We start from the raw sequence: 19647 nt of genomic DNA on the forward strand, positions 1-19647 counted from the left end.
AGCTGTCTGGCTCAATGTAAAGATGAGAACTCAGGGGAGGAAGAGAATTTTCTAACCTAATCAAGACCTACACGAAAAAGTACACACTAAAACAAAGAGAAATATTCTCTAGATACGGGCATGTGATGTAAAGCAGTTAATTTATTACAGTTAGTTACTTTGAAGTTGAGCCACGATACCTGTCTCCACATTCACCTTAAAAACATGAGTTTAAAGTATGCAGAGGTGCACTTTGATTCAAAGCAGCTTGAATCAAAAACCACATCCCAGCAGTTTACAGTGGCCTGGCTGACACATGGGAACATTGCAATGTGTTGGTAGTTCAGCATGGTTCCTCCCAGAGGGTGATGTGAGCAGTCTGTGCACTGCCTTTCTCCCCCACTGAGGTGTGTTGTCTTCTTGGTTCACATTCAAATGAAGTCTGTAATTTCTGCTCTCCTCCATATCTGAATTAATATAACTTCCTGCAGATGCTCTTGTTTGAAACAGTGTTAAGACTAACTGTGTATAAAATGTAATTAATTGTTCAGAATAGAAAGGGTCTATATTGGAGGAAATCTAGGGGAGGCTACAGCTATTTCTCTTGTCTATACATTTCTGTTCTTTTAGGACAGGGACAGTGTGAGCATTGCCTTCAGAATGTTGTCAGGAGAGGAGTGTTGTACTTCTAAGAATGAATAATGATCTGCTGTCCCTTCTAGGTGAGGTTATCAGAGATTGAACAAAAGGTCCTCTCTTTACTGGAAGATTGTGGAGATAGTGCAGATTACCAACAAAAGACAGAGGCTCTTTCCATGAAGCTGAAGGAAGTGAAGCGCAATTTGGAAAATGTCCAGATGATGCTTCAGGACAAGTACAATGAAGAGCAGGTAAAGCAGATGAATGCTGTGCAGGGTAAGAGTGAGAGTCATGGTGCTTTGATGGTCTGTAGTTGCAGAAAAACAGTTAGAGCTCACCATGTGAAGCAAGGAAGGGAGAGAAGTCAAACAGAAGTCAAACAGAAATGCCAATTCTACTTTATAGTGCTGTATAATTACTTGCAGTTTGTAGCAAGTAGTGGATTTTTAATGAGTCTCTGAACAGCATCTTTTCGGCTTTAAGTGCTCATTGACAGACGTCAATGTTTTGCAAGGAATGTAGGAAAAGGACTGAGGTTTTGGTTTGGTTTTATATACCTTTAAAATGCCATGGTGTTTGTCTGGGTTAGTATCACAGCAGAGAGGCCTTTCAATTACTTTTTCTTTGCAGAATGCATAAACAGCAAGGACAGTGACTCTGGCACAGCTGCACAGTCTTTGCTAAGTTTCCCAGTGGGTGGGACAGTAACTCCTGATTTCAGAGCTCATTCCCTCTCTGTTGTACAAGGGATCAAGAAGCCCACCTGATGTGTTTGTGTAAGAGTAGCCTCAGTCTCTCCAGTGCTGGAGGAGCACAGGGAGCTTGCATGGCCCAGGAGAGAATTAGTGCTGGCAAAGGCTCCTGTTGAAATACCTCTGTGAGCACAGACAGATGGAGAATCCAGGCACATGACCAAAGTTATAAGTAAAAATTTCACATCCCTATAATTTGGTCAAACAATAAGAATGGAAGATTAGTATCACCTTATCTGGTAACTGGCAAAGGCAACCAACTGTAACTGTTGGGGGAGAAATGTGAGGACCTTGGCAGCGGGTTAGAACGGATTAAACTTTCAGTAAATAGAACTGGACAAAAATCTTTGCAAAAGTAGCAATTGCTGCCGATTCTGTGTATGGTAAGTCCGAGACAGCTCCTCTTTTGCCCTTTCCCCAAACTGCACCTGAGGGGTTCTGCTCTCTTGTTAAGTCTGGAAGCTTTTCCCCACTGAGTCTCTCTTTACAGGTTAACAACAGGGAGAGGATGGACCCAGAGCCCCTTGAGATCCTGCACTCAGATAGTTTCAGCGTGGCCCAGCCGGCCCTTTCCGAACAGCCACTCGGTTGGCACAATGGCCTCCAGCACCCTCAGGTAATTCTCCTCCCATCCAGGAGCCAGGCTGCTCCACACCCCTGTGGGTGGGGGAAACAGCTGCATTTACAGCTTCTGCAAAAGTTTGTCAGGATGCAGAAAGGTCTCACTCCTAAAATCCCTTATCCAGAAGGTTTAGTAATATTGCAAAGCAGGTGGGACCCTGACATTTGCCTTGTTTCATAATGATTCAGATGGCATCACCATCCCTCCAGTCTCCTATCCTTGAAGCACTGATGTGTTATGAAATCTGAATCCATGTATTGACATTACTTTTGAAGATGAATTTGAAGTTAAAGCTTTGTTTATGTTTTCCCACGTGCTAACTCACAAGGACTTTGTGGTTGTTAGTACAATAAAAAAATCCTGTGATGTTCTGTGCTCTGCAAACTATCTTCTAACTATCTGAAAAATTAGCTTTTGCCATTTTGATGCTATTAGAATAGAGTTGGAGAAAATTATCTAGCTTGAGCTGCTAGAATTGCTCACTTTTCACTCAGCACTCTCCTTTTGACTGGTGGAAATCATATTTGAGCAAATCCCCATTTTCCCTTGCCAGTCTTTCTGTCTAAGGATTGCAGCAAGTGGCCCTTAAATTTCCAAGTCTGCATAATTTGTTTCTGATTGATGGGTTTTGCTTTTAAATCTTCAGCTCAGGCAGAAATACATTCCATAAAAATACATGTTTGCAGAAAACTGTTTGTTTTGTGAAGTCATGTTTACACATAAACTGCACTTTATTCTGACAGATGTATTCTTATTTTCATCGCTAAACGATTTCACTTAAAATGTGATTGGAAAAGCACAATCATCATTTCAGATTATTACAGCTCAAATAACTGTTCATGCTATTCTCTCTGCACAGGATCTGAAAGTAAAAGCAGCTGAGCAGAAAAGCCTCATTGACTTTATTGAATCGTGCGTGGAAAAAATGCAGCCACAGCTTGAGGACGGCGTGACTCAGAAATCAGAATCCAGGTACAGAATAAGAAACTCAGTTACCAGATTTGGTGATGGGAAACTGCCTAAACCTGCTGAAGGTTTGCGGTGGTGCCATTGGTTCTGTGTGCCTTTAGAGAAAAAATGGCACAAACTGGGGATTCCTGCCATCAACAGTCTAGAGAAATGGAGGCTCATTCATGTGACACCCTCCTTGATCCTGGGCTGACTCCAGTGTTCAGAGTCAGTCTGGCTGTCAGGCACGACTGACACCTGCTGTAAATTAAAACAGGCCCCCCTGGAGGTGAGCTGGGTATGTCTGTTCACAGCCATTGCTGTACAAATGCACAGACACACCCAGCCACGTTCAAAGGCAGCATGAAAAGGGGACATGGGGATCGTGCACCTTCCACTGTGGAACTGAGACTTGCTACAGGACTGTGCTCCTCATGTTGTCATTCACAGATGTGGAGGCTGCCAGCAGGCCTCTAGGATGTTCCATGGGAAGGGAAAAGCCCAAAGAAATGTATAAAAGCTTGGGTTAAAGATCACCCATGCACTTGTTTCCAGGCTGGTTTTTAGGCAGGATAAAGAGAAATTAATTTTATACAAGAAGCCTTACAAACCTGGTTTTACTTATTCTGTTTCAGTATTTGCCATTCTAACAATGTTTTCTCAATACAGCAGTGGAGAATCTGATTCAAAGAGCAAGCAGGCTGATCCCACCTTGGCTCCAAAGGATCAAATGGGAAATAAATGGCAATATTTACAACAAGAGCTGTCATCAAAGGTGAAATCTCCTCTCTGCCAGCTTGTGGAACCTCAGGTTTGTTTAAGTTCAGTAAAACACTCTTTCTGTGGGCTGTTGTTTGTGGTAAAGATAGCAATTAGTGTATCTTCCTGTGTCACCTTAGCATGGCTCTTCATCAGGTAACTGAAATCTGTGCAAGCTTTCTCCAGAGGAGATTGTTACTGGCATAGTGTTTTCATAATTGCCTTTTAATTTTACTTTGAGGTAAATCACGTCTCTGAAGTAGTGACTACTAAGCACAGTGTGGGAGCACCTGGCAAGTCTTTGTAGTTAACATTCAGACTAGATGTTACCTGCTTCATTCTTTCAACAGAACTAAGAGAGTCAGCCAGCAAGCTCCCAGCTGATTTTTTTGGACGTGGGTTAAGTCAGTGAAGTGGTTTAAGTTCCCCCAAGTGAGAACGTTTTGGTCAGAGCAAATCTCTGGCTGAAATTGTGTTCTGCCATTCACCGTTGTGTTCTCTCGTTCTCACATGTCAAAAGCAGAGTTTGGGCTGCAACAAGAGCGCGTTGTGTTTATGTTCTGAACTGACTGCAGAATTTTACTGCTTGGACAAAACTGCAATTCCTGTTATTAACAGTTTTGTTCACATTAAATTGGAATAATTAGATTTCTTGTTCTCTGATATTGCTGCTATACATATCAGCAAATGAATGTCAGCTCTTTTGCAGGCAAGACTTAACCTTGCAGTGGGGTTGCCTTAACCCAAACTACAGCTGTAGCCCTTACAGCTGGGAATCAGAGGCTCCTTTTTCAGTCAGTCTCCCATCAGGGCATAGCCTGCCCAACTTCTGCCAGTAAAAAGGGATCCCTACTATCCAGGTGCTTTATATTAGTGCCTTAAAAGTTTCATGTTAATGCTTTTTGAGAGGAGTGTTATTTCCTTGCCCATAGCCCTGTCTTCAGTTGAGCTGTTCACCCAATTTCAATCTTCTTTCTCCAAATGTTAGATTACAACAAAGATGAACATGTTGCCCCGAGGGACATTCACAGGGGCAGGAACCCCAACTGTGGAAGAACTGAAAACTTACACTGTCCAGCTGGGAGACCTGAGCCAGGAAGCAAATGTGGTGCATGCACAGGTAAAAATGGCATGTCCTGGCATTGCAAAAAAATACCAGATTCTGGAAACAAGACATTGCTTGGACACTGAGGAACAGTCAATAATCATATTATTGCAAGCAGCAATCCTCGAGCTATATAGAGCAAGGAAAATGATTTTAATAAATCTGCAGGATCGGAGCTGACAAGACAAATTTCTTATGCTCATTCCTGAGATTAGAGACCTGAAAAACCACAGCCCACTCCCCAATAAATAAAGGGTTATTGTCTCAGCTTTGTCCTTGACAGCTCTGAATGTTACATGCATATAATTGTCTCATGAGTCTGTCTCTCAGTAATTAATTCCATTTTATTATTAACTGACCGAACCTCTAAGCTTACATGAATGACTAAATCTTAGCCATGCCTTGGGTGAAAGTACTGAAAACTTCTGGCTTGCATTTACTCAGGATAACGTGGCAGAGGAAGTCTCTTCCAATTTGGACAGAAAATTGTTTGAGTTGCTTCTGGCCATCAGCCGATGTTTGAATAACATGGAGGAGATGTTGAACACCTCAGTCCTCTCCACGGAAGAGGCAGCCGTGCAGCAGGCTCTTTATGAGGTAACTGTCCCAAGCCATTCTGGGAAGGAGAAATCCCAGGGGATTTCTGTTACAACAGAATATATATGGCCTTAGATTTCCCCTCTGTTTTGCTGGCATTGGTCAGGAATAACGGCACCAAACTGTTTGGTATTGCACAGATTTGGGCTTGTTGCTTTTAACAATCAACAGCTTGAGTCCTGCTGCCTTTTGCAGGTGAGAGTCCTCGGATAGACCATTTTCACTCATCTTACTTTTCTTTCAACCCTTTAGACTCTGTCTGTCGAGCTGCAAAAACTTCACGCTGATCTGAGTGATAAAAAGGATGATCTCCTGAAGTCCATTAGCTGTGCTGGTGGGAGCACAGATGTGTTCTGCGAGTGCTTTAACAACCTGCAGGCACGGCTGGAACAAACTCAAGCTGCCACTGCTTCAAGGAGCAACTCAATGAAAGCTGGGCTGGATCATAATAGCAATTATCTGGTACTCCACTGCCAAATGCACATCTTGTTTCACAGCATCTGTTAGACTTGTCGGTGTTAATGCATTTGGGTTACAGATGAGCAACCTCTAATGGACTTCTTTTTTTTTTTTTTTTTTTTTTTGCTACTAAACAAACTTTTCTTGGCCTCTCCAGAAGCAAATTAATTTTGCTGGTTACAGTGCTGACTGCTGTAGAGGCCGGATCACAGTAGAAAATGTGCATGCAGAAAGTATGGAAGTAACCTGGTACCCCACACAGGCTGAGCTACAAACTAAAGCAAGTTTGTGTGCACAGGGATTAGGCCAAGGAGAGTTTCATGTATTTTTCTGCTGCTGTGTCCTCAGGACAGGCAGCCCTTCTTCCCTTTGGTGCCATGTCTGACACTGGGCTACTTTTAGCAATGTATTGGAGGTTGTTTTGACCCCACTGTATTTACTGTTCCTTTAGATTTTGTGCCTCAGTAGCACAAGACATAGTTTGGAAAATTTGCCCTTTTTTTGTTCTTTGTCAGAAAAGCAGATAATGAGAAGCTTTTCTTTAGATTCTGGTGATGTGCTGTATCAGTTAACTGTTGCTGGAAAACACTCAGATCAGGTATTTAGTCTGAAGTAAGGAAAGAGCCTGGTCTTTGAAATACAGTTTGCAGTGTCCAGCAAAACTTCAGTGTGCTCATCATCTGCAAGATGGCCTGGCTCTTTACTGCTGAATAATAAAGCAGTTCCTTTGAAGAACACTGGGATGTTGTCTCCAAACAGCAGCAGAACTAGTCTAGCAATGTTTATTTATGCAGAACCCATGGAGCTCCATCAGTCAGCCAGTAATGGGCTCATTTTCTTATTTTCAGAAGAGAACAATTTGATAAGTTTCACAGATTTTTTACAGCCATAGAGGATCACTGGGACAGAGTAATCTGCCTTCTTACATTACACAGACTCCAGAATTTCCCTCTCTAAATTACTGCTTTAAGCCAATAATGCACATGCTTTATTTTGTCGGGTTTTTTTAAAGAAGAAAAACGTGCTTTTGCTGTAAGGGGTAACCATGTTGTTTGCTGTGTAATTTTGTCTGGTCATTACTCTATTCCTGATGTGTGATATATTTCTGATGTTTGCTTCTTTTGCAGAATCAAACCAGGCTGCTCTATGATCAGTTAAGTGAGAAAAAAGCTGCTCTGCAACAATGCTTGAATGAACTGCATGGACATAATGTTTCTGAACAGCTTCAGGTAATTTTATTCGAAGGAAAGGAGAGTTTTTACAGCATCAGTTATTATTTCCAGTTTTCTGCAATCTATTAAGTTTCGTATTTTCTAAAGTTTGAGTCTCACCTAGGTTTCAAAAAATTGAGAAAGGAGAGAGTTCAGTATTTGCCACCCTTTTTTTTTTTTTTTCCCCACTACACCCCAATCTGTAGACAGACCTTTTTCAGCTCTTTTAGTTGTTGGAGTGGAGAAACCAGTCTCTCCACGACCTCACAGAGCAAATACACCCCATGATAATAAAGGGGGGAAAAAAAAGAGGTATACAGAGTACAGCACTTCATACATTTGGCCTTCTTATATGCAAAACTAGCTTTTTTTATGTGGGAATAGGACTCTAGTATTTGTATCTACTCATTTATGCATTTATGAGCACTTTGTCATATGGAATTTGACCAGTTAAGCTATTTTCTTTGACCTTTATAGGGATTAGCAGAGAATTAAAAATTAACAGGCTGCATATCCTTCCTAGAATGGTCATTGGCCATCTACCTACTTGTTGCTGAAGCAAAGAGGGTATCTGGAAACTTTTTTATTGCAGGCTCATAACCTTGTTTGGGATTGCTGCCTTGGGTATATTCTGTCAGGTAACCACTCTTGGAAAAGGAATGCCAGATGTACAGAGCTTTCCTTCCTTCAGAGAGGACTTGTCTCAGTTCATTCCTAATTGAGTATTTCTGGTTCATTAAAAAAAACCAAACGGTGTTTTCTGAGTCCATGATTCCTTTTAGTGGCTGCTCTTGAATTAGTCAACTGAAATGCATGGTGAATGTTGTCCTGTGTCATGAACAGTCTTATCCATTTAGTTTATAAAATTGTTGGATCTTCCAAAGTGCTGGCACAGATCCAGCCTCTGGATCCACTGCTCTACCACTGATAACAGAAAGTGTAATGGAATGGAACTCTTCCTAGTACCTTATTTTGTCCTTCTTTCAGAAAGTTGATGCCTGTGCTTTGGAGCTGCAAAACTTTGAAAACCAAGTGGCAAAACTGAGAGGCCATGGAGAAAGGATGCAGTTACCTGTCACCTTAATCCAGGAAGCTTATAAATTAGAGGTGAGAGGACAGCACAGTCTCCACTTACTCAGCAAGGTTTGATTTTACGAAGCAAGGGATTTTCAGCATCAAAAGGCTGAGGGTTATTTTGTATTCTGGGAATGTATGTGTGGGGTTGTGGGATTTACTTCTGTCCTTCGTGAATGGCTTAATTATGTTTACATTATAGGATGTTTTGGATGACATGTGGGGGATTCTGAAAGCAAAGTATGTGGAGCTGAACTGCCCTTCCATCAGTGAAAGCCACTATGAGGACTTACTGCGAGGGTTTGCAGAGCTGGTGGCTATTGGAAGAGAGAGGGTGGCACAAGATCCCAAGCACCTGGCAAAAAGCAGAGCAACTCTACAGTCTCACCTGAAAAATCACAAGGTATAAGATTGTTATCACAGCACTACTTAGATCAGCAGAGCAGGAACAAACACTGCTTGCTGTGAGTGGTTTCTCTCCAGTGAAATGGAGAAGAATAACTGGCTCAGGCATGGGGGAGGGACTGGAATATGTGCAGAAAACAGAGCCGAGGTTTTCAGTAGACCAAAACAGGACCCACTAAAACTATAAAAGAGAGGTTGTTATTACAAATGCAGTTTTGGTGATAAATTACTGCTTTTGCTTACCTCAGAACACGCTGGTGTGTAAGGAAAACACGTCCTTCTGAGTACTGATAGTAAATCAGTAGTGAGGGTCCTGAAACTGGGAGTTGAACCTTTGTTTTCAGCATTCTGCACCTGCATCCTCCCTGTCCTGCTCTTGGCAAGCAGCCCTGGCCAGCACTAGTCACTGGAAGGTGTCTCTGCCATGTCAATGCCTTGATGTAACTGCTCCATGTAGCTTAAAATCCTTAAAAATTCCCTCAAGGTGCTGAGCTCTGCAAACCACTACTCCAAAGTCATAGGAGTCAGCCATAGGTGGTTGTCACTCACAGCTTGCCCTTAGCAAAGCCAAATGTTAGGAATTTGTTTACAAAGCAAAAGAAAACTGCAAAAGCCATTATCTCTACCCTGGTAGGAATGCTCAGGTTGCTCACACAGCCTGTGCCTGGAGTATGGTCCTTGAGTGAAACTCTTGTACTAGTTATTAGTTCTTAATGAAGAATGTCTTGATTGAAGACCCTGAAACCTTTTTTTTTTTTTTGGGGGGGGGGAATATGCTGTGGTGAGATTCAGACATTTACCAAGAGCCATAACTAAATCAAACTGTTACCTTATAGTTGTACAAAAAGATTATTGTTCTCTGCCTACTACTTATTGCTTGAAGCCACCTGGAATCCAGATGAAACAAACTGGATAATGACTGTATGGTGATAACTACCTCATGCTAAACTATAAATTTATCATCTTCCTACAGCATCTCTGAATTTCATACAAACTGAAGGTATAAATGTAGATCTTTCTCTTTAGAAATGCATAAATGAGAGCAGTGGATTCAGCTCATCACTTGTTTCTGACTAACTGCAACATGATCAGTGACTGCCCATCTTGGGGCGGTGCAGAATTTGGGCAGTAGGCTCCTGATTCCAGCTGTGCCCTCAAACTGGCCTCTCAGTGAGTCCCCTCCTGCTGTGGGGGTGTGATCTCTCTTCAAGAGCAAACCTTACCTTGTATTTTTCAGGACTTCTTCCGCAGCCTGATGACCCGCATGGCTCACATGCAGGCGTTTTCCAGGAGAGTGAGTCCTTCCGTCCTGCAAAAGAGAGAGGAATTCTGGAAGGAGCTGGTGAATAAAGTCAGGTTGCTTGAGCAGAAGGCCTGCCAGTATGGTATCCACTTAGAGAGCCTGTTAAAGGTAATAAGTCAAAAGAAACCCAGAGTAAAAGCTGGAGGGAAGAAGAAAAGTTTCATCTAAGGCAACTCTTTTTCCACCACTGATTCCTTGGCTAGTGGTTGTCCTTTCCTGGCTCCACTGGACAGCAACAGTCTATTAGTTATTCTGTGTGTCAGTAAACCAACTTTATCCTTGAAAATCTCTGAAAGTGGACATTTCAACTTATTATTCTGATGTCAGTGGAACTTTATGACTTCTTTCAATAACTTTTGAGTGCCTGGACTGACAGAAGAGCCTTTTAAAGCACAAAAATACCAGCAGCACTCTAAAATAAAGCCTAATCTTAAAACACACCTAGGGGATAAAAAATTATGTACACCACTTTAAAATAAGAACCCTTGAAGGTATTGGAGAATGAATAATCAATTCATCCCTGGTGACATCATGTCTCACTTTAATATTTCCATATTATTCATATTATCCATATTATCCATATTCTCATGTTATGTTTCATTAAAGCAAGAGCTGCTGATGCTAGAATGAGCAGTAAGGCCCGAGTCTGGTGTAGCAAAAACACAGGTGGATGTGGGCTGTGTTAATGATTCATTGTGTTTTTTAGGAATGGATGGTGTTTGACGAGGAATGCCTGGTTTTCAATAAGGAGTTAGAGGCACTTGCCTCTACGTTGCCTTCTGTCAATTTGGTTGAAGAAACCGAAGAAAGATTAATGGAAAGGATTGCACTTCTCGAGGTATTTATGTGTTTTCTTCGTAGATCTGTAGAGTTGGCCAGAAGATTAGTTAGAATATGAGATGATGATGATGATTTTTAGGACCCTGTTTCCTTTGTCTCCTTGCCTGGGTGTGGATGCAAGCTGACAACTTCATTTTAAAAAGTATCAGGGGACCAGGCTGCTGATTTCAGCCACAGGCTACAAGTTCATCCTAGTGGGAATAATGACTATAGCTGCTTTAGAAATTGGTCTGCAAATGCAAATATCTGGGCTAAGATGGTGTGCAGGCTCCATGGATCCCAAATACAGCAAGGAGCTTTGGAGTGAACACAGAGCCACTTCTCTGTAATTCAGGAATGATTTTCATGCCATGATGTCAAAACTATGGAAGAGGAGAATCAACCTAGTGCCTTCAAACACCTAAAAATATGAAGTATTTGAACCCCTATTGCAACCCTGGTTGCAGCTGCATCTCTGATGGCAGAGCTACATCTTTTTATTTAGAACCTAAACTGCAGTTGGAAATATTTTATCCATGTTTTAAACACATTTAAATATAAGGATATGAAAGCAGCCTTCGTGGTTGTTTTATAAAATTAAGAAGAAATAGTATTCAATAACCTTAGTGATGTATTTTCAGAGAGTGCTCTGCATTCCTCAGAGGTTTGACCTTTCTCAGTCTTCAGAGGACCCACTCCATTAGAAATTTTTGAATTAATGAGTGTTTGGGTCCATATTGAGTCCAGTTTGATATTTAGCTTCATAGGCTATAAAGGCAGAAAGGATTATAGTGATTTAATCTAGCTGACTGCATGAAAGAGATCACTGGATATTCCCAGAAAATTCTGAGCTACCTTGAAGCTTTTGTAATTTATCAACAGTAGATATTTAAGATCACAGTGGCCCTCTGGTGTTTTTGATCCCAGCTGCACTGAGACAGCAGACATGCAATATTTGCATAGCCAGTAAGGGTGAACTTGCCTCGTTTTCCTTGGCTTTTTAACTGGCTCTGCACTCTTTTTTTGTCTTTAAAGAAATCAGAAACAAAGTAGTCAAGCTTTAGAAGATGTTTTTGGGTGGAATCTCAGCACTGGACCTTCACAGTTTCAAGGACAGGGCAGAATAAAATTCTCTGAGGCTTAATTCCTGTGAGAGAAATATCTTTATTAACAATACTGTACATGTCTGGATAGAAGTGAGAGGCACATCACACAATTGCTACTTTCTGTTTTCTCCCTGGGATTGATCTGCTTCCTGTTTTTTTTTTTTTTCTTTCTTATCCTTTCCTGATTTTGACCTTCCAGTGAAGTGTAGTAATGGTAAAATGCTGACTAAGCAAACCAGACCACTCCTATTTTCTTTTTCCTTAATGAACTTCGCTACTCACTCTTTGTTCCTCTCTGCCACCATTATTCAATAATTATCCCAACAGTTTCCTTCAAAACGCTGGTAACATTTCTTTTTAAATAGGATAGAACCTGAAGGAAGCACAATGACTTTCAGGGGAACAGGAGGGCGATAACTTTCTGGTGGGAACAGCCATTTGTTTACACAATGCAGCCAGATCTGATAGTGTTTGTCCACTGCCTGAGGTTTGCATGGGTCAGAAAAGCCCATCAAATCATAACACGTTCTGATTACGGATGAAAGTATGTTGGGATCTGTCTTGATCTATCCAGGGGAAACAAAAAAACCCCACCCACTCTTATTTGGAAAATAAAATACGTGACAGAGTAAGTGTGAGATTAAAAAGTCAGAACAAATGGTATGTGCTTTCCTAGCTGTGTTTTCTGTTTTTAAAATATTATTGTTTTGCAAACTTCCCATACTCTGACAGCAAATCAAAATCACTGTTGATGGAAAGCATGCCAGGCTGTACCAGATGGTGAAAGAAGGGAAGAAACTGCTGACTGCTGTGAGCTGTCCAGAAATAAGGAGCCAGATTGGGAAGCTGGAAGAGCAGTGGTTGTCTTTAACCAAAAAAGTTGGCCACGAACTACACCGACTTCAAACGTTACTGAAGCTCTTGATCAGGTGGGTGTAATTCAAAAAGCAATTAGAGACAGATACCAGTTAGACATCAGTTTGTGATTTTCTGTAGGTGATAACTGTAGTCAAGCTTCTGCAGGGTCCTGTAGCAGCACAGGTGCCTCCTCACAGAGAGGAGGACAATTGGGAGGGTGAGAAATCTATCCAAGCCTCAGCTAGATGTCATTTTCTGTGTTTGGTTTCCTTGTAGCTACAACAGAGACTCTGAGACGTTAATGAAATGGCTGGACTCTGCTCAGCAGAGGATGAATTTTTGGAAGGAGCAGTCTCTCAACGTGTCACAAGATCTTCCCACCATCAGGGACAACATCAGCAGCTTGTTTGTAAGTCATTTCTGCTGCCAGGTTTAGATAAGGCATTGTGACATGGTGAAAGGGACAATTCTGAGAGGTTTCTGTATTTGCCATGAGGTGTAAACTGCCCACAAAATACAGCACTGAATGGGCGTGTGCCCCAAAGACCTTCCTTCAGATGCTGAGGCTGGCCAGATACTGGAAATCAGAATGGAATCCTCTGTGATGAGCTCACAGCCCAGCCAGGATCTCTTTCCTATGCAAGTACAGCATGTTGGCACTGTTCCTGTCCTGTTCCTGATGCCAAACCCCAGACACAGCAGTTCTGCCAAGCTGATGGGCCACTTCACAGCTGAACCTGGAGCGTGGGCTCAGGGTACAGGAGGGGTGAAGATGCTCAGCCAAAGTCAGGAAAGGGAAATTTGCTGAACTGCATTTCATGTCTTTGCCTGCCCCCCTGTGCTGTGCTCCCTTAGCATGACCAGCCAGGGGTTCAGCCCCAGGGTGAGGTCAGACAGAAGGAACAGTGCACAGAGGGAAAGCAGAGCATTGTGAAGGTTGGACTGGTAGGTGTGAGCTGGCTGGAGACCTGAGGACTGGGGTTCCTCCCTGAACCTCTCTGTGAAGTGAGAATCAGAGTATTCCCATCCCCATGGATGGAGCAAAAAGTAACTTGCTAAAATCTGTTAGAAGCATTTCATCCTATGACTGAAAACGAGGTTTGTCTGATTCATTTAAATAGATATATAACTATTTATCATCTCTTAAATTTCTCCTGTGCACCTCAGATGTTCTCTAAGGAAGTTGATGAAAAATCTTCCCTGAAGTCATCAGTGGTGAGCACTGCCAACCAGCTCTTCCACGTGAAGCAAGCTGATACTGCAGCACTTAGGTCATCTTTGGCAAAGTTTGAGCAAAAATGGGCAGAACTGATTACACAGCTCCCAGCCATCCAAGAAAAGCTTCACCAGGTGAGGAGACACTCTGCTGCCCTCTCTCAGTTCAAGCTAAATAATTACATTAAAATGTTGCTGCTGGGATTCAGTTGGCTGCTCCCCAAAACTACCTTTATTCAAGTTAACTGTCTGTCTTGCTTTCAGAATAACCCTAATATTGTACTGCAGTTTAAATATTGCAGTGTTCTTCCTGGGCTGTTTTGCATGTTATTTATTATCTTTACAGTTTTACATGAAAGTCTGTTACAAAAAGAAGTATTTTTATTTGACATTTATGAATTCCTGAACCTTTCTGAAGCCACTTACCCCTCTGGGGCACAGGGCTCACTATCAAGTTCATGCCCCTATAATGCGATTACAGTGCCTGAGCCTTTCTAAAAATAGAAATGTCATTTTCCTTGATATTTCTAACAAGCAGAGTGGGGAGGATTCATTATATGCTTTATCCCAGCTCCAGATGGAAAAACTTTCATCACGGGAAGCTATTGCTGAACTAATGACCTGGCTGGACCGTGTGGAACAGCAGCAGGAACACGAGGAGCCAGTCAATTCCCAACGCAGCGTTGCCCAAGTCAAGAGCCTCCTTCACAAGTACAAGGTAAATGGGAAGCTGGAAGTCCAGGCCTTCTGCAAGGTGTTTGGCTGTAAAAAGGATGGAAGCAGCCTACAGGCATTGTCATATCCTTCCCCTTGCTCTCAAGAGGGTTCCTCGGTCGCAAAGGTGTCTTAAAATCTTCCTCTTTAAAACCTTGTGCTTCCATGACACAGAAAACACTGCCTGTCCTGCAATACAGCTACTGCCTGCTGTGCTGTAATCTCCTTTTCCCCAGGCTGTCCCATCTGTCTTGCTTGTTCTCTCTCTGGCATTTAGATTATAAAGTGGGATGAGCAGGAAAGCCTTGCTTCCCTGGGAAGAGAGACTGTGTTTGTGCTGTGTTCTAGCCTGTCTTTTTAAGAAGGAATGTATCTCCATAGCCAGGATCCATTTAATAGAGAACAGAGGTTCTGAATATTACGTGTCATCAAAAGAAATAACCTGCTAGGAAAGAGGGACAAGATGAACATCCCTGCAGAGAGAGAGAAAGGCTGCAGCAGAGTCCTGGTGCTGTTCAGATGCCAAAGCATCAGTGATTGCCCCAGCCACAGGAAAGATTCAAGCTGTGTACCTCCATGGGTGCCAGGGAGCCCAACCTCAGGGCATGTTTGAGCTCCCTGCAGAGCCATATTTTGCTCTGCCCTTACAGAGCTGCCGAGCTCTGCTCTGGCTCACACAGTCTGACAGCTCTCAGTCTGCAGCTGCAATTCGCAGGCACTTCAGCACTGCACACAAGGTAAACATTTCTTTCCACGTGCCTTGGTATAGCACATAGGTAACATTTTGGTCTATAGCAGGTGGATTTAGCAACTGGGACATGTAGGTGAGGTGCTGTTTTTAATCCCCTGGAAACGTAGAGGTCAGTTTGTAGGTTTCTTCCACGCTTGTCAGCAATATGGGGATGTGTATGCTGAGGACAAAGCTGGGATGAGGGACACAAATTCCTTCAGGTAATCAGCTATGGCTTTAGTACCTCTACTGTGTATTCCCTGGTGACTTTTTTCTGGTATTAGATATACGAGAAACCCTTTCCTCCTCTCTTCTCCTAAGACCTTCTAAAATAAAGACATTCCCTTATGTTTTCACTTGGCGTGTAGTTTCTCACTCATCTCAGTGGGCGAGGATGGTCTTTTTCCTCCCAGGTACTCTGATACTCTGTTCTGATACCAGATACTTTGGTAAAGGAGCAGAAACTCTCGCTCCATTTGCCTGAGAGTTGCAGGAGTGTGGGAAAACCTTGGGTTTAGCCTAATCTGGGCCCGTGGTAGTGTGATGATATTGTCCTGTAGATTAAGTAGAGGGTCTGGTACCCTTGGATTTCCTTCCCTGTTCTTACCTTGAACTACCCATGTAATGATATTGAGGATTATTCCTACAGCCAGGTCTCCTCCAGAAAAATATTTTAGGTGGTGGTTCAGACTCAGCCAGGAGTGTCCCATAGCTAAACCTTGAAGCATCATTGAACTGATCAGACTAAAACTACCAAACTAACTCGCTTACGTTTCTGGTTTGTTTGTTTGTTTTTTTTGTTTTCCTTCTTTTTTCCTTGCAGGAATACATGATGGAAATGAACTTCAAACAGTGGATGGTGGATTTTGTTAACCAGTCGCTGCTGCAGATGAGCACTTGCGACGTGGAGAGCAAGCGCTACGAAAGGACAGAATTTGCTGAGTGCCTCGGCGAGATGAACCTGCGGTGGCACAGGCTGCAGGCCACCCTCAACAGAAAGGTGGGGCTGAGTTCTCGTGGCTTTCTCCCTCATAACTCTGATCCTGCCTGTGCCACTGCTTTGTATTTTGCAAGCATTTTTTCTCCCTGAGTCTGAACGTGCTGTTGAACGTGGTGAGACTCCCTGTGCTCTTCTCTCTGTCCATCCTGCTGTCTCAGGGGGCACCTACGGAGTGGTCTTGTAGCACATCAGCTACCAGGTGGTGGGTAGGCAACCAAACCTCAGCAAGGTGTGTAGGAGGGTAAACTCTTCTAACTCGTAGGGAGAGAAAATAGACAAAATCTGCTCTTCACGACAGCCTGGGGTTTACCCAGGTTGACTGTATTAGCTGGAAATACAAGATTCCTCATATGAAGAAGGTACAGTCAGTGACATGTCAACAAAGAAGTCCTATACTGAGAAAACTATGGAAAAGAAAGAATTCAGGGTAGTGTCTGCAGGGGAACCTCTTAGTGAAATCTGTTGAATCTTTGGGCTGCTGTGAAAGTCGGGGCATTGAAAACTTCATGGGAGGAAACACTGGGTGGTTTTTGGAAAGCAGAGGTGCTGCACTGCTTGGACAGACAGGCCTTGCTCAGCAACCAGCACCAAAAGAAACCAAGCAACCCCTCCACATGCCATATGATGGCAATGAGAAATAGAGATATATTAAGCTACCCCCAGTTTTCCTGTCGTAGCTGTTGGATTTGCCAAAAAAAGTAGTTATTAAGTTAGTAGTGTTGACAGCCGTGGGGGAACATATGACCCTGCTAGAAAAGGCATAGCAGGGATTAGTTCCCAGGCCTGCTCCAGCCCTCCTGGGTCCCTTGAAATGAGTTATTCTGGATCTGTGTCCTCCTCCTGAAGTAATTAAATGCTTTGCCAGTGGAGTGCTTCAAAGACCAGCAGCTGATAGGTAAATTCTTTATCTAGGCTGAGTGTACCAGCATATCTTCTGTTTCTCTGGAGAAAATCTGTTTCAGGCAGTGCCTCAGCATTGCTCTATTCTAGTGAGGCTAGAAATAATCCATGCATCCAGAATTAGATGCTGCTGTTTGTGTGCCCAGAAAAGCTAGTGTGACTCATGATAGGGAAAAGACATGGGGAAGGTTAGAATCCCAAATTCAACCATGAGGCTTGCTGGAATGATTCCCTCTACTAACATATTCCTCTTTCATCTCTGTTTCTCAATTTGCACAGCTTTGGGAGAAGCTGCCCTCTCTCAATCCAGATACAAAGATCACTGATCAAATGGGAAAATTCACAATTTTTTTATAGCTCAGAAGGTCTCCCAAAGTAATTTTCAAGCGGAAAATTCAGTTCCATGATGAAATCTCACTTTTGTAAGAGAAAAAGTTATCTTCTCTAACCCTTTTCAGGAAGCTGCATTCTAGGATTTAACGCATCCTCAGGGCCAAGATTGAAGATAGGAGATCTTCAAACAAGAAAAGTCCTTTTCTTATCAGTAACTTTGGTGGGGTTTAGTGAGAGTGAAGTTTTCAGACTCTGCATGAATGTGTCCATGTAGCCCAGGGTCCCCCAGCTTGTTAGGTCTGCATGTTCCCAGCTCCAGCACACACACTGCCCAAGGAGAAGGTCAGTTCCTAAAGAGCCTGCAAAACTTTTTAGCTTTTCCTTTCACAATATTTTCTCTAAATACTATTTTCCGGGTAGATTTTGTACTCTCAGATTTTGTCACGGAAGGCGAAGCCCTTTCTGCCCACCCATAGGTTTAAATAAATTAAAATAGTTCTGTAACTTTCAGATACAAGACCTGGAACACATTTTGGAGGATATTTCTGAAAACGAGAACAAAGCACAGACTCTTCGCAACTGGCTGGAAGCTCAGAGTGATCGACTGAGATCCCTGCAAACCCCAGCAAGTCTGATCTCTGCACAGAACACGCTGGATGATTGCAAGGTAAAGCATTACATGAGTGATATTGTTGTCAAAACCCTGCTTAGCACTTTGATGAATCCAGACTGAAGAACTGCACAGATTTTAACAGAAAAAAAAACACAAAGGAAGTTACCATTTCCTAGCAGAATACTACAGTGTCATTTTAATTAAAGCACGTTACATTCAGGTGATAGAGCCAGATGCACTTCTAATGTGAATTGCTATTCTGTGGGTTTTACCTCCAGTTGAAGATGCCACCTGCTGTGGCTCCATGGTATTTGGAGTGTTGTGTAGCAATATTGCAGATCGTGTTCTGAGTTTCAAAATTGTTCTCAGCTCAGCACAGCCATGGCAAAAGCCAACAATTCCATTAGTTTGAAGAGTTCTGTGGTTCAAGTGTCAGGGAAACTACACAGTCCTATTTGGAAAAACATCAATTCTCTCTACTTCTGCCCTAGAATAAAGTCTCTTTGCACCAGCCTCAAGAATCTTGGGTGTCCTTTGGTTTTGTTGTGTTTTTCTAGGTATCAGATCCCTCAAAGTTAATACAGGTGATCAGCTGCATTAATAGAAAAACATTTTCCATCTCGAGTACTGCTTGGTAACTGAGGAATTAGCTCCTGATGATTTCCATCCCAAGCATGATGTCCAGTGCTCAGGCTGACGCTAAAGGGACTGATTATAGTTGTACCTGCAGGAGATCCTCTGAGGCAGCCACTGTCACTTGGAATTCTGTGAAGCAGTTGTGTATCAGAGTTGAAATGATGGTGGTATGGCTGAAGAATTACGCAAAATTGGATTTAAAGAAGAAACATTTATCTAAGCTCCTCACACAGCAGATTTTTTCCTATGGTCTCATTAAAAAATCTTATTTATCTTCCTTTTTTTTTCAATTAGGAGCTAGAAAATCAACTCACAGCTAAATCCAAAACTCTCGACGATCTCAAACAGAGTTCGGCTTCGAGTAGTGCGGAACAAACCCCAGAAGCTCAGTCTCTCAGGCTTGCTGAGCTGTGTGAAATGAAGGACAGGATTGTAAACCAGGTAAAAGCTTTGCTTATGTTCAGGTTTCCTCCACTACCTGTTGTGACCACCAGCGTTATTAATCTTCTTCATGGGATGGCAGGAGCTGGTACAAAAAAAGGTGCAAAGTATTCCTTACTCTTAACCTTCCTAAGAAACAGTTTGAATACAGAGGGTGAAGGAACAGACTTCCATCTGCAGTTTAAGAAAATAAAGAAATAGCTATTTTCCTGTAAAGGTGAAAACTTGACTCTCTCGCTTGATCTGCTTCTCTTTTGTGCCCTGTTGTTTCTCCCCTATTATATGCTGGTGGAAACTGTCTGTTCCTACCTCATTAACTGCAGCTTTACCATCTCCAAGTGACTCTTCCATCCAGTCACTGGGATGGCTGCTGCTATCTTCAAATCCTGTGCAGTTTCCAGTTGCTTCAAGGATAGTCTGGCAGGTTGG

General features: G+C 42.6%; 1 protein-coding gene across 1 annotated transcript in view; it reads left to right on the forward strand.

The window, feature by feature from the left end:
* The window catches only part of SYNE2 (spectrin repeat containing nuclear envelope protein 2), a 177849-nt gene that overhangs the window by 106848 nt on the left and 51354 nt on the right, over positions 1-19647 (forward strand). Inside the window, exons 69-87 of the mRNA XM_027895343.1 lie at positions 702-869; positions 1861-1986; positions 2852-2964; positions 3610-3751; positions 4688-4819; positions 5249-5401; positions 5654-5863; positions 6988-7089; positions 8059-8178; positions 8348-8548; positions 9788-9961; positions 10560-10691; positions 12511-12707; positions 12913-13045; positions 13804-13986; positions 14423-14569; positions 16119-16295; positions 18040-18195; positions 19072-19218. Of these exons, the coding sequence (XP_027751144.1) occupies positions 702-869; positions 1861-1986; positions 2852-2964; positions 3610-3751; positions 4688-4819; positions 5249-5401; positions 5654-5863; positions 6988-7089; positions 8059-8178; positions 8348-8548; positions 9788-9961; positions 10560-10691; positions 12511-12707; positions 12913-13045; positions 13804-13986; positions 14423-14569; positions 16119-16295; positions 18040-18195; positions 19072-19218 (2913 nt within the window). The remainder of the gene's footprint in view (positions 1-701; positions 870-1860; positions 1987-2851; positions 2965-3609; positions 3752-4687; positions 4820-5248; positions 5402-5653; positions 5864-6987; positions 7090-8058; positions 8179-8347; positions 8549-9787; positions 9962-10559; positions 10692-12510; positions 12708-12912; positions 13046-13803; positions 13987-14422; positions 14570-16118; positions 16296-18039; positions 18196-19071; positions 19219-19647) is intronic.

The sequence above is a fragment of the Empidonax traillii genome, unplaced genomic scaffold (genome assembly GCF_003031625.1).
Source record: "Empidonax traillii isolate 1590-97213 ecotype Southwest subspecies unplaced genomic scaffold, ASM303162v1 scaffold457:size789790, whole genome shotgun sequence".
In the NCBI taxonomy this organism is placed as follows: domain Eukaryota; kingdom Metazoa; phylum Chordata; class Aves; order Passeriformes; family Tyrannidae; genus Empidonax; species Empidonax traillii.